Here is a 14,115-nt window from a genome sequence, read left to right on the forward strand (position 1 = left end):
CAAAGAGGGAACGTTCTAGTCATACTTTACTGTGGACAGTGTAATAATGCAAGCCCATTATCTGGACAACTGCAGCCTGTCCAGAACAGGCTGGCTAAGATTCTGCTGTATGTCAAATGCCACCAGGGTTGACATAATATCTTATCTGTCTCTGTGTTCACCTATCATGTATACAACATGCAAGCATGGGCAGCTACGAGTCCTGAACAAGTGATTGCTGAATGAATGGAAACCATCACATAAAAACTATGTAAAGAACTAGAAATATCTAGCCTGGAAAACAAAGCATATTATGCTCTTACAACATACTTAGAGCCCTGTCTTGAGATGTGACTTGCTCTTTTTTGTTTCAATACAGAGAATCTATTTGGTACAAGGATGAACTTACTGGGAAACATATAAGAAGAGTGTTCACATAATTGGATGAAAGGCCTACTCATAGTAGGCCCCTCATAGTACGGCCCCTGCCCTTATTAACTACCATTCACTCCAGTCCCTCTTCTCCAGCCACACTGGCCTCATTGTTCAAATACCCCAAAGGCCACCCACTGTAGGGCCTTTGAACATGATATTCCAACAGCTTAAATTCTTTTGTCTGGATATTTACATGATTCACTCCCTCCCTTCCCTGAAGACTCTGCTCATGTTACCTTTTCAGACAGGTCTCATCAGACCAACCAATCTAAAATAATAGCCCCATTAGAATACAATCTCCACCAGGGTTGTGTCAGGCAACACCGTGCCCCCCCTGCAAAGATGTCCATGCCCTAATCCACACATGGAAAAAGGAACTTTGCTGATGTGATTAGGTTAAGGATCTCAGGATGGGAAGGTTGTCCTGGACAATCTAAGTGGGCCCAGTATAATCACAGGGTCTTACAAGGTGCACGGGAGGAGTCAGAGAAGGGTGAGCTGGCAGAAGCAGAGAGATATTGGAAGATGCTGTGCTGTTTGTTTTGAAGATGGAGGATGGGACCATGAGCCAAGGAATGCAAGCAGGCCCCAGAAGCTAGACAAGGCAAGGAAACGGATTCTCCCCTAAAGCCTCCAGGAGAATGCAGCCCTTCATACTTTTGACCTCCAGAACCCTCAGATAATAAATTTATGTTCCTGGGGTACCTGGGTGGCTCAGTCGGTTGAGTGTCTGACTTCTGCTCAGGTCGTGATCTCATGGTTTGTGGGTTCAAGCCCCACATCAGGCTTTGTGTTGGCAGAGCAGAGCCTGCTTTGGATTCTCTGTCTCCCTGTCTCTCTGCCCCTCCCCCACTTGCGTGCATGCTCACACTCTCTATCTCTCTCTGTCATAAGTAAATAAACCTTAAATTTAAAAATAAAATAAATTTATGTTGTTGTTTTAAATTACGAAGTTTGGTAATTTGTTATAGCAGCAATAGGAAACTAAGACAAGGGTTTACACACACACACACACACACACACATACACACATATGCATATACATACACATATTCATACCCATATTTATATACATACGTGCATATACATATGTAATTTTTTCCCTGCTGTAGCCACAGTGCCTAGAACAGGGCTTGATACATAATAGAGCTTAGTAAGGATTTGTTGAATAAATGAATGAGTGAATTGTTACTGTGTTCAGGAAGTAGAGTGGGCACCACAGGAAATAAGGGCAGTGCAGCCTCACTTCAGTACAGCCGAAATGAACGGTGCTGTCAGAGATGCTACTGAGGCTAAATCAGCCACCAGAGTAGACAGAGTACTTGTCCCACACTTGCCGGTTAGAAAAACAAAGTCCAAACAAACTGTTGGAACCTGGACACAAACGGCGTAACTTTCTCTAAACTAGGCTGTCAGCAGTTCTACAAACAGCTCTCAGAATGTACTGGTCTATGGTTCAAATGGCAAGGCAACACCCCAGAATGTTTCACAGTGTTTTAACAATATGGCGCGTGATCAGTATGCCTCTTTAGGTCAAGAAACCTTAAGAAAAGCTATTGCCTCATCTTTCACTTCCTTCTTTGGGGGGTATAAACTGCATGCCTAGCAAGGCCATTCAAGGAATGGTTTGCTGGGTTGGGGCCAGCCACAGTCCTTCCTACATGCAGCTGGTTTCCAGAAACAGCCAAGGCTGACTCTACACCTTGAATCAATGGTCTTACTTGTCTGGGAAAGGAGGCAAGACGAGATGACCAGCCACTTTCCCCCGTGGCAGTGGGCAGGGCCAGTGGGCTGCTGCTCAGAAAGCTGAGAAAGGCACAAACAGCAAGTCACAGACAAGACCAAGAGGAAACAGAGAAGAGCCACTAACCTGGTATGTCTGCTTCAGAGCCACGGAGATGCTCAGGCGGTGGTCCCAGATCACAGAAAGGGCCTTGCCCAGCAGCAGAATGACATAGTGACCAGACTCCACCACCTCAAAGTGGGTCTCATCCATCATGGGCTTCATCACATTCACCTGAAGGATGACAAAGCACGAGAAGAGGGAGTGAAGGGCAGACATGAGAGACCCCCTCCACCCCACACCCCTGCCTGTCTCCAGAACTACAAGTCATTTGCCCCACCTGGTCAAAGCATGCCCTTTTGGGGCCTACACCCTGCCTGGATGTTTCTGCGTCAGTCTTGCCTATCACTGGCCAAGAATCCTATGACTCAGGGATCATAGCAGAGATGGCAGCAAAATCGTAATTATAAGATCAAAAATACAATGAAACCTACCAGTGGAAGATATCCATCACCTCACAAAAATAATTTTTTATACTTGATCATTAAATGCACGAGGTCTCCTAATCAGGTTTTAACATGGCAATGATTTTAGGAGCGCCTGGGTGGCTCAGTTGGTTGAGCGTCTGACTTCCGCTCAGGTCGTGATCTCATGATTTGTGAGTTCGAGCCCCGTGTTAGGCTCTGCTGACAGCTCCGAGCCTGGAGCCTGCTTCAGATTCTGCGTCTCCCTTTCTCTTTCTCCCCCTCCCCACTCACACTCTGTCTCTCTCTCTCTCAAAAATAAACATTAAAAATTTTTTTAAAAACCATGGCAATGATTTTAAATATCGCTAAGCAATTCATTTAAAAATCTATCCGTTTATATAAATGAGCACTAGACTCTTCCCTTTCCTTCCCCCATCTCCTGCTCCCCAGAGTCCCTGTCATCAGGAGTCAGCTGACAGAGAACAGAGAGACTGAAAAGCTCAGCGATGGTGGCAGGAATCATGGATTTCAGTTTCCAGAAGGACTCCAACCTGGACCCTAGACTTGGCAGAACTGTTGCCTGTGCGAGCCCTCAGAGCCCAGCTCAGCGTGCTTGGCTGACTATCTAATTCATAAAACTGAAGTAGTTGCAAAGCACCTGTCACCCTTTGCCAAGGTTCTCCTTCATGACACACACGTGCAGAGCTCATCATAAGTGCTCACCTCCTATTCGACATCACCATTGTCATCTGTCCTTTGACACAGAGTTGACACTGCTGACCCACAGCCAGTAATGGGGAATTCACTCCCCATCTCCTGATATCGGTGGTGCATGTTCCCAAGAAGTCAGGGATGCGGGCTGAGACCATGGAATAAAATGATGATACCAGGACAGGTTTGAGCCCAGGCCCTGTTCTCCCTAGTACAAGACCAACAGAAGCAAAACTGTGGTCTCCAGGTTACCTGGAGCTCCAGATAAAGATTCTGGGGTCCCCCTCAGACCTATGAGAATCTCAGGGTGGACCCCGGGATCAGGATCTTAAATCAGATGCCAGGTGGTTCTTCTGTACTCTTCTGAGAACCACTTCATAAACTCTTAGTATACAAGGACTAAATATGTTCACTGCTCTTTTGAACTCTTTTGAAAAGATTTTATCTGAAAAGAACTGAAAAACATACAGTAAAAATACCCAAAACATCATTACTTCCCAAAATAAATGTTTAAGTGTGTGTAAATATAATATATATCTATATAATTTAGTGCATATATGATAGATATGTATATATATTATATGTACATGTGTGCATATATATTATATATGTATACATATCTGTATTGTGTAGTAATGATACCCACGTATATCATATGACAGATGTGTATATATGTATATATTATGTATATGTGTGTATGTGTGCATGTGTATATATGATGTGTATGCATATGATATGTGTATACATGATATTTATGTCTATACACTACATATGTGTGTGCATATGCACATATATAGGTACATATGTGTATACATTAGTATATGTGTACATGTGTGTATATGTGGTGTGTGTATATATATTCCTATCTATATATTTCATAAATATATACACACACATACATATGTATATAAAAGGGAAAGGCCTCCTGCCCTCCAATCTCCACCCCACCCTCCTGATTCTTCCTACACTTTTGTGGATACAGTCCCACATTTATGTCCACTCACATATCTGAACTTTATTTTACTAAAATGGGATCGTGTTATCCATGGTCACCTGCAACTTGTTCTTCTCATAGAATATATGAAGGTCAGACGATACGGCTCTACCTCATGCTCACTGTACGATATTCTGTCACACAAGTTCTAAACAGCGCTTGATACATGCTCTTAATCAGCTGACAGAAGAACAGAGGGGTGTGAGCGTAGAGGGGATGAGGCTGGCACTCACCTCCCCATCAAACAGTTCAATCTCGCCTCCTCCCACCAGGATGGTGATCCGCTTCTTGCATTTCACTGATGGGTAGCTGCACCCCTCATTCGCCACCAGGATCCGGAAGGTGCCAGGGTTACTGCCACAGTAATCCTGGGGAAAGGGAGAGAAATATTATCCCTGCTACCTCTCCCCAGATCAGAATATTGGCATCTCACCATCTCAGACCATCGAAGGATATGTGTTAAAGGATGTTACCGTGTCCATGCATGGGCGTGTGTGAGACAGAGAGAGAGGGAATGAGAGAGGGAGAGAGAATGACTTTAGGGGGAGAAGGGACAGGTGTGTCATCTTCAGCCATTACCTATGAACCAGAGTCAGTGAGCACAAGGTAGAGAAGCAGGGAGAGGGGGAGGGGAGATGGAGAAGTGGCACGTGATATGCTTTGCTGAACACATCAGCCTAAATACCCCTACCTAGAACCTGTTAGTGCTTAGTCTCACCCAGCTAACTAGGACAGTTTGACCACATGGCACTTTGTGGCTTTAAATTCTAGCTGAATCCCTCTGGACTGCCGGCCCAGAAACGTAACCAGAGGTCGTCTGACACAGCTCCACGGATGCTCAGCTACCACCTCTGGCTGGGAACAGAGGATGACGGAGTGCTGGTCCTTGCCGGCAATTTCATAGAAAATTAACAAAAAGGGGACACCTTCTAGCAAATACCTCCCCATGGTGGCTATAGCTGTGGTATGGTAGGAGAAAAAAAAAGAAAAACTAGGTGTGAGCCTTGCTCTGCCAGTTATTGGATACACTGAGCAAGTCACTTACCTCTCTGACACGCCCGTACACACACACAGACACAGACACACACAATCAGCCCCTCTAAAACACAGGATCAGCCAACTTAGTGGGGATTGTTAGGTTAAATGGATCTATGTTGAGTCAATGGGATGGTGAAGGACAAAAGAGGGAACAAAGGTACAGGTGCTTTATAAATGGTTCTTGTCACCAGCTGAGATTTTGCTAAAAAGAGTTAAGTCTTGATGATACCTCCCAAAGAAGGGAGAAAGGGGAGGATCTGGGACAACATATCAGAAGGAGACAACAGAACTGGCTGTGATGCAAGACAAGCAACCTACAAAGGGGGACAATTTGAAAGGGACACTAAAAGTGGCCCGCTTGGGAAAGCTCTGCCTGGGCAGGGAAAGCCGGGGAGCAGTGGATCTGACCAGCTGCTTCTCATTGCACAGAATCAGTCTAGTCGTGTTTTCTGGATGCACACTTGCATTTGATACTGGCTGGGTGGTTGAATGCCAGAGATGGTGTCACCTCATCTTTTGTTACCAAGGTTGGGAGGCAGATAATCAAAAGACAAGCTGCCATATGTAATCTGTAGGAACGCTCCAGAGGGGGATACACCCCAGGTTCCTAAGTGTCAGTAAAACCATGTTATCATGTGCATGCCCTGTCTCTCTAGCACACTGCATGCCTCTCTGGGGCCAGACTGGGTCATGGGAGGTAGGAGGCTCCATTAGTTGGTGCCACTGCTCACTCCAAGCATGCCCTGTGCACAGCCTCTCAGTGCTGCTGCTCGTTCTGCCCCACTCCCAGCACGCTCTACAGGTACCCTCACTGCCTGACTCACGGGCCCTGCAGTTCTGTCTCTGAGGCTGAGGTTCCTACCAGTTTGTGGTCCTCCCTTCAGACCACGCCAAGTCCCTACTCCTCCTCCTGAGAATGGAGACAGTGAGACCACATTTGTTTAAAGCTTCACAGAGTCAAGCTGTGTCATCCCTCATGAGAAAAGCACTTATACCTCCTTGCTTACTCACTTTGGTGTCAACCAGCAAAAGAAGTTGACAGGAATCCACCCAGTGGGGAGAGAAAGGCAGAGAGGCCGGTGCCCTCACTCACCACCTAGGATTTCCTGGGCAGTATGACTTTTCTGTGATGCCCTTTCTGAATTGCACTAGGTTAGAAATGGAAATGGTAGAGAACGCAATAGGATCATAGGGTGGGAAGCCAACTCCAGGGATCACTCCAACCAGCCCCCTGTTCTGGGCCACCCACCAGGGCACTGGTGGTGAGGGTGAGAGGGGCTCGATCCAGCCTGGGATCCCGCCCTCCCCACTGAGCATCCTGATCGAGGCTGTGCCTGCCAAAAAGAACAGATGTGTTTTTCTAATTCCATTTTGGTACTACCTTAGGCTGGTGGTAGCCTTGCCCCCACACCACTCCCAGTCAACAAATGAGCTTCTGCCCTATTCTTGTACGTCTCCATGTAAGCTGAAGGAAGATGGGCCATGACTCTGGGTTTCAGGCACCTCTTTTAGGGGCTGGAAAATTGCTCCAGTAGAAACCAGCCCCAGAGCTGTTTCTACAGACAGAACAGTAGAATCTGATCTGGAAAACCCCAAAGGGCAGTCAGCATCTCCCAGTGCCTCCTGGAGACAGACAGCAGGCCCTCCCTCCCTCGCTCTCACCTGCACCAGAACATACTGGCACTCTCCAGGGAACAGATATTTGAGCCCGTCGAAGGTGAGGTAGTGCGCCATGCCGATGGCAGAGCACGTGGCGTCACACACATGGTCCGTGCAGTTCCACTTCCGGTCCCGACAGATACTAGGAATAATAATGGCCAGGATGACCAGTGGGTACTGTGGTGTGAGGGGCCCTTCTGGGCCCTGGGGAATGAAAGACAATGAAAGAATGCAGATCACTCTGGGGTGCCACCCAACCCTCCAGGAAGCCTCTAGAAGTGGAGGACCAGCTGCCTGTGGGGTGGGATGGGGAAGGGCAGTTTGCAGTCATAAACTGTCATATTTCTTTTAAGTCGGCTTCATACCCAATGTGGGCTCAAACTCACGGCCCCAAGATCAAGAGTCACATGCTTTTCCAACTGAGCCAGCCAGGCGCCCCATAAACTGTCACTGCAGGGCACAGGGCCAAGGGGGAGAAAGGGAAGGCCATGCTGCTCTTCTGCTTCAAGGGAGAAGTGAGGCAAAGGGGGAAACAGGTCATCTAAGGTGATGGGCAGCCAGGGGAAGAAGCCCAGTTCCTCTGTAGACCACCTGCTATGGATCTGCTGAGGTTCAGCCTCCCTGGAAGATGCCTGAGAGTGGCCATGGGGTCTCTACAGAACAGAGACACTGAAGTTGAGAGCCCTCTGACACTAACAGGGAGAAAAAGACACAACGGCAGGAAAGTTCTGAGTTGGGAAAATAGTGATCAACCGTGAACTTCTGCCAGGAGAGGTTTTGTGTGTACAGAGCTATGTTTCAATCCACAGTGATGTGTCCACTACCACAACACTCATCCCCCCACCCTACCCCATAACCAGAGCTGACATCAGAGAGCCCACTCTGTGCGTCAGAGGTGGTAAGCTCAGACCTCAGGCCCAAAAGACAGCTAAGCGTCTTCCGGGTCCCAGCCCTTCCTGCCTCTGTTCCTGGGGACCTTCCTCTAAAGCTGTCACAGGCAGGGTGAGTGAACAGAGAAAAGGGCTAGTGAATGGCGGGCACAGAGAAGGAAGAAGAGAACCAGCCATGCCACGCACACTTGCAGAATGCTTAGGGGGTAGTATAAGGCCAGGGAAGGACCCTCCAAAATCCATGCCTTTTGGCAGCTTGGTCACACATGCCATGACCAAAGTCATGGGCCAAAGTCCATCTTGGAAACACTACTCTCCAGGACAGGGTCGATGCAGGGTGAGCACAGGAGAGGATAAAGATTCTCCCCACTTTGTAGTTCGAGAAACAGAGACATAGAGAAAAGGAAAAGAACAACCATGTTCCCACAGGGTGCCGGAGGCAAGTGCCAGAGTCCTGTGGTCACGTCAGCCACTGCGACCCCACTCCTGCTCACCCCACCCCAAAGGCGCAGGCCCCAGGAAAGCCTCTCCCAGGGCCTCACCAAGTGTTGCAGTCAATTTTCACCGTTTCTCCTGGGGCGTATTCTCTGCCTTGGTGGAAGCAGGGACACCTTTCCAGGGCCACACATCTGTTTTCATGCCGGACCTAAGGGAAAGGAATCCAAATGTCTTAGGGGCCATAATAAGTGATGTAGGCCCTGCTGAGAAGATGGCCTTGGCCACAGGCCAGTCCAGGGAACCCATGCCCACCCAGGCTGGGGCTCGGCAAACACGGGCCCCCATCCACACACTGATCCCCCAGCTCAGCTAGAGACACTCCGACCACCCTCTGCCCTCACACCCTGCTGGGACAGTGGCAAAGACTCTGTAGTAACGTGTGGCAGAAGCCCTTGGATGTGCATCTCCTTAGACCCAGTAACACCACGCAGAGGATGTCTCCAAACCAAACAGGCTTACGGACGAAGGTTAATGTAGAATCATTTATCATTGCAAAATATGGAAACAACCAACTGTTCAACAACAGGAAAATGATTAACTCCATTAAGGAATCCCCAGATAATGGTATCCTTTGTAGCTATTAAAATGGCCCTTTGGAAAACTCTTATATGATGTGAGAAATACTGACACTATTAATTTTTAAAACAGGGAAAGACTGTACTTACATACAGTCCATATATATATATATATATATATATATATATATATACACACACATATACATACACACACACACACACACACGCACGCACACACACACAATCCAAAATATGCCACAAAAAGACTAGAATGAATTACAGAAGTTCCATCCAGATAGAAGCCTGAGACAGAGAAATAGGGGATTTTTATTTTCTTTTTTGGTTTTTAAATTTTTTTTCCACATGTTCATCAATAAGCATATATTATGTTTACAGTGGAAATGATGGAAAATATGTTTAATAAAACTTAAATGCATTTAGCCCCTGGAGATGAAGGCTGCATACTGCCCATAGACAGGGATGGACCAAAGCCAGAGTCTGGGGCTTGTTCAAGCCCCACATACCTGCTCTTCGCCTAGTCCCCTGGGATTCTGATACACCCTCCATGGGGGTATGCTCTGTTTCCCTGCCCTCAACCCAGGAAGAAAGTACTATGTGAACATGTTGTACTCCTCAGGCCTGTAGGGGTCAGAGGGAAGAAAGAACTAAGACCCACTGGCCACAGTGGGCTCAGAAGGAACTCTCCAAACCTACTCTGACCCCAGCACGTAGATATGCTTCTGTCCCAGCCCCGTAGGACAGCCCTGGACATCTGCTCTGGTGTGGGCTATGGGTAATCTAAAAGAGCCATGGGTCACCTTCAGGTGAAAGGACCACAGCACATTGGTTCCAGAGATACCTAAGGGGTGAGAAGTTCCTGGTTCAGGATCCATGAGTTCCAGTTACTCCCCGGACAAGCCTGAGTTCCCTGGGCTTGGAACTGAACAAAGCCCTGGGAATGGGGCAGTCCTGGCCTAAACAAAGAGCTTTCATGTTGGGGACCATAGGCTAAAGTAGTGTCTGTGTGTCTGTGTGTGTGTCTGTGTGTGTGTCTGTGTGTGTGTCTGTGTGTGTGTGTTAGAACAGGATCAGAAGAATAACCTCCAATTAACCACCACCTTCACCCAACCCCAAGTCCTCAAGACCTAAGTGAAGGAGGAGGGTGGGAGCACAGAGTATGAGGAAGAGGCAGGTCAGCCAAGCCCTGTTATTGGAAGACAAGGAGCTTAGGCACCCAGTAGGGAAGATGACAGCTTGGCAGGATCAGGGAGGAGGCGACAAATGTCTCTCTACCACAGTCTTCAGAAACTATCACAATTAGGGTTCATTCTCACATCCCCCCCTCAAAGCGTCATCACTTCTAACTTAAGTCCGAGGCCTGCCACCTAATGGCTACTCTAAGAAAGACCGATACATTTACTGGGGAAGCTTGACACGCTCTCCAACACCCACACCTACAGCTGATGGAGACCAGACAGTAAGTCTCCTTGTTGGAAACGTAACAATGTGAGACAAAAGTGATGAGGATGCACAGGGGTGGATTCCAGGAGGCAGAGCCCTGCTCACCTCACCCCACTTCAGCAGAACGTGCACTGCCCCTCTGCCTTTGAGCAGGCTGGCTGGAGGGCTCCCATGCCTCTTGGTCTGCATGCTGGATGTTTCTACCTCTCTCCAGGATATTCAGCCCATTGACAAAGAGTCTTGCACCCCCATGGCTCAGGTAGCCCCTCCCCTGGCCCAGGGGTGAGTCCCAGCCCTCCTGCAATGGATATAAACTCAAACCCCAGCTTGGTCATGAGATAAAGCCACAAGTGCCCCCTTCCTCCTTTTGCACTCTCACTGACAAGCCATATGGCTCTCTCCGCCCTGACTTACTGATGGATTACAGGATTAAAATAGGACCTTCATACTGGATGGGGACTGCTATAAAGACAACAGAGGTGTGGGGTTAGATTCATAAGTCGCAGCTGGAGAGGGGACAAAGCATAACCTTAAAAGGAAAGGAGAGGGTTCTCGTGCCACACCTCAGTACCAGCTCTGACTTGGGAGAGATCAAATAACACCAGCCCAGCAAAAAAACACCCAGAGAGCCCTAAAGCATTAAAGAAATCCCTAGAGATAGAGAGATAAAGGCACAACTCAGGGGATGAACAAGATCAAGATGAGGACTGCTCAGACACGTAGGGTAAGCCAGGATAGTGGTCCCTAACTGGACTTTGTGGAAACTCACTTGAACATCGTATTTAAAATGACAAGAACCCGGGGCACCTGGGTGGCTCTGTCAACTGAGCATCCAACTTCAGCTCAGGTCATGATCTCACAGTTTGTGAGTTCAAGCCCCACATCAGGCTCTGTGCTGACAGCTCAGAGCCTGGAGCCTGCTTTGGTTTCTGCATCTCCCTCTCTCTCTGCCCCTCCCCTGCTCACACTCTGTCTCTCAAAAATGAATAAATGTTAAAAAAAAATTTTTTTTAATGAAGAGAACCATCTCTGCCTCGTGTTTGTCCCTCTGGGACACCAGAGGATAATAAGGTAAAGTTGACAAACGGCCAAGACTTCAGAAGCAAACAAGCAGAAATCATTGTCACTATCCATCAACTTGGGACATCCTGAGTAAGAATGGCTCATGCCAAGAACATGGTACTAGGTCTTGGTCAGCCACAAGAAAAATTATGAAGTAGAAAATAAGTGATTTTGTCACTCTTCTCTGAAAAGGCTTCATCTTCCCTGACCCAATCCTCATACATAAACACCATACAGACCCATGCTCCAAAATCTTTTTTTGCCTTCCAACTCTCTCTCTTTTGTTCCCATTAATACCTCCAGATCAGTGCAGCTGAATTCAACTAGGTATTTGGCTAGGAGGAAAGAATCTGATTGAATAATTCATACTAAGGCGTGAATGGCTTCCTATGAGGATTTATAAGGCCGTATGCTTTTCTAAAACCCCTGCTTGTTAGCCAGAATGAATTCATGCTCCTCATACTTCAGTAAGCCTAATTAGGTGACAAATCGCATAAGGGGTAGGAGATATTTTTGAGACAGAATGGCTTTCTTGGGCCTTTTAAAATGACATCTCATAGGATATACAGTGCCCACATGTGAGGCTGACCCTGAACGGGCCCCAGAGCCAAGCTCTGCATTTCAAAAAGCAATGCCAGAGTCTTTTGAGTCTTCCTATTGGGCCAGTGATAAAGCCAGGCATCAAAGGACCAGGGAAATGAACATGCTTCCCAGCTACCAAGAGGTTTCCTACTAGCAGAACTAGGTACCAGCTTGGAAAGTGTAACTACTAGATTTTGGAGGATAAGTGAGCGTCTCCCAGATGGGGGTGCCAAACTTTCCAAAACCACCTCACGGGAGGGAGGGAGGCAAGTAGGGCTGAAGGAGCCCAGTCTAGGACTCAGGAGACGAGGATTTCCAGCCTTCAACGGTTCCTATCTTTGCTCAGACTCCTGGGGGATAGAAGGTTGAAATCCTGGGTCTTTAGGGCTCCTCCTCACTCTACCACCGGATGGTGTTCCTGGAGAGAATTACTACTACCTCGGGCTGGAAGGAGGGAGCTGGGCAGTGGGTTGTGCTCTGCTGCCACCTTGCTGTGACAGTGGGGAACATTCTGACAAAGGCAAGAAGTTCACTCCAGAATTTCTCAACTAAAGAAAAAGACGGGAATCTTTCCAGTGCAACATCCTTATTTTACTGATCTAGTGGGCCTCTGGGTGCGGATACAGAGGTCTTAGAATTGCCCCCATTGTGTGCTAACTTCCTACAGCATATCTCTCTGTTCACAGTAGATTCACGGTTTTCCCCCACAAACTTCTTATAACAGTGGTCATTAAACTACTACTTACTAAGCAACTTCCATGTCCCTGTCACTGTCCCCCCCAGGCCTCCCAAAAGCCCTTTAACCCAGTTTTAGAGCTGAGTAAATCTCAGGAGCCACGATTCACACCTGGAAGTATGGGACTCCAATCCAATGTCTTTTCCATACCATTTACCAGGGCGTTGACCACTTATAAAAAACACCCCCCACACACACTTTGTTCCATGCAAGGAGGCATATGTACCAGGACTGGTAATATGGCCCAGAAAACCTGGCTGTAAGCAGGTGCCAAGCCTGAAACAAACTACAGAGAGGGCGACTCCCAACCTGTTCCCAACATTTTCAGACAGTTGCTGCTGGCCTTACAGTGGACACTGAGAGATGCCCTGTAAGGGGAGAGGCAATCTTCAACCCAGAGCAGTGCTGCTCAAAGCATAGTCCAGGGCCAGTACGGGCCTATGATGATGCAAGTACACAAACTGGGTAGGTGTTTGGAAAATCATATGGCAATTGAGTAATACATTATCTGTGGAATCTAATAAAAATGGGGGAGGGACTCATATTTTGCATGTCATTACTTTTTGTTTCTTTTTTTCTGATCATTCTTTTCTATTGTATTTACAAAAGCTTTGGTCCACAACAGATGGAAATTTTAAGAAAACAGGCCCTTTATGGATCTCTCCTGTGGAAAGCAGGAGGTGAGCAGAGCCTCTGAGACTGCGCCTTGGTTATTTCTGAAAAGAGTTAAAGCTATCCCTACAATTCTGTAGCCCTTTCACCTATAACCCCTTTGGGCCCATAACAGGAATTATGTGTCCATGTCACAGATGAGGCAACTGAGGCTCAGAGAAAGAATGAATGTTCACCCAAGGGCGAGCAAGGCCTGAACAGAGGGCTTGGCCCTCTGCCTTGTTCCTACTCCGGTGCTCTTTCTACTCTCACAGATCTGCCCCCAGCAAAGAGCTACTTCCTCACCCCGCCCCCCACCGCCCTCTTCCAAGTCCCCAGAATATAGAATCTCCAACCTCTTCCCCCAAAACCCTCAGTCACACACCACATCCTCACCATCTCCCACAGGGGACAGGCCACACAGAGAAACACCCCTGGGTAGGATGTCTACACCGTCACACGGGCCCAAGCAGGGTGTTTCCAGCTCCTTTGTCTTTGTGTTTCAGCCAAGAACACGTGTCCCATGCAGCAGCCAGCACACTGCACACTTCATAAATCATGGGCTTTGCTGCTCTGCAGAATCTGGTCTCAACGATTTGCACCTTAGTCGGCATCGTAATGAAGCAGTTGTGAAAATAAGCCAATCTCTTA

At 47.6% G+C, this 14,115-nt stretch overlaps 1 protein-coding gene across 1 annotated transcript in view; it reads right to left on the bottom strand.

The window, feature by feature from the left end:
- VWF (von Willebrand factor) overlaps positions 1–14,115 on the bottom strand; it is a 138,227-nt gene that overhangs the window by 53,876 nt on the left and 70,236 nt on the right. The window contains exons 19-22 of the mRNA XM_047866328.1: positions 8,499–8,602; positions 7,070–7,208; positions 4,603–4,737; positions 2,285–2,431 (exon numbers count right to left, since the gene is read on the bottom strand). Of these exons, the coding sequence (XP_047722284.1) occupies positions 2,285–2,431; positions 4,603–4,737; positions 7,070–7,208; positions 8,499–8,602 (525 nt within the window). The remainder of the gene's footprint in view (positions 1–2,284; positions 2,432–4,602; positions 4,738–7,069; positions 7,209–8,498; positions 8,603–14,115) is intronic.

Source organism: Prionailurus viverrinus, chromosome B4 (genome assembly GCF_022837055.1).
Source record: "Prionailurus viverrinus isolate Anna chromosome B4, UM_Priviv_1.0, whole genome shotgun sequence".
Classification (NCBI taxonomy): Eukaryota; Metazoa; Chordata; class Mammalia; order Carnivora; family Felidae; genus Prionailurus; species Prionailurus viverrinus.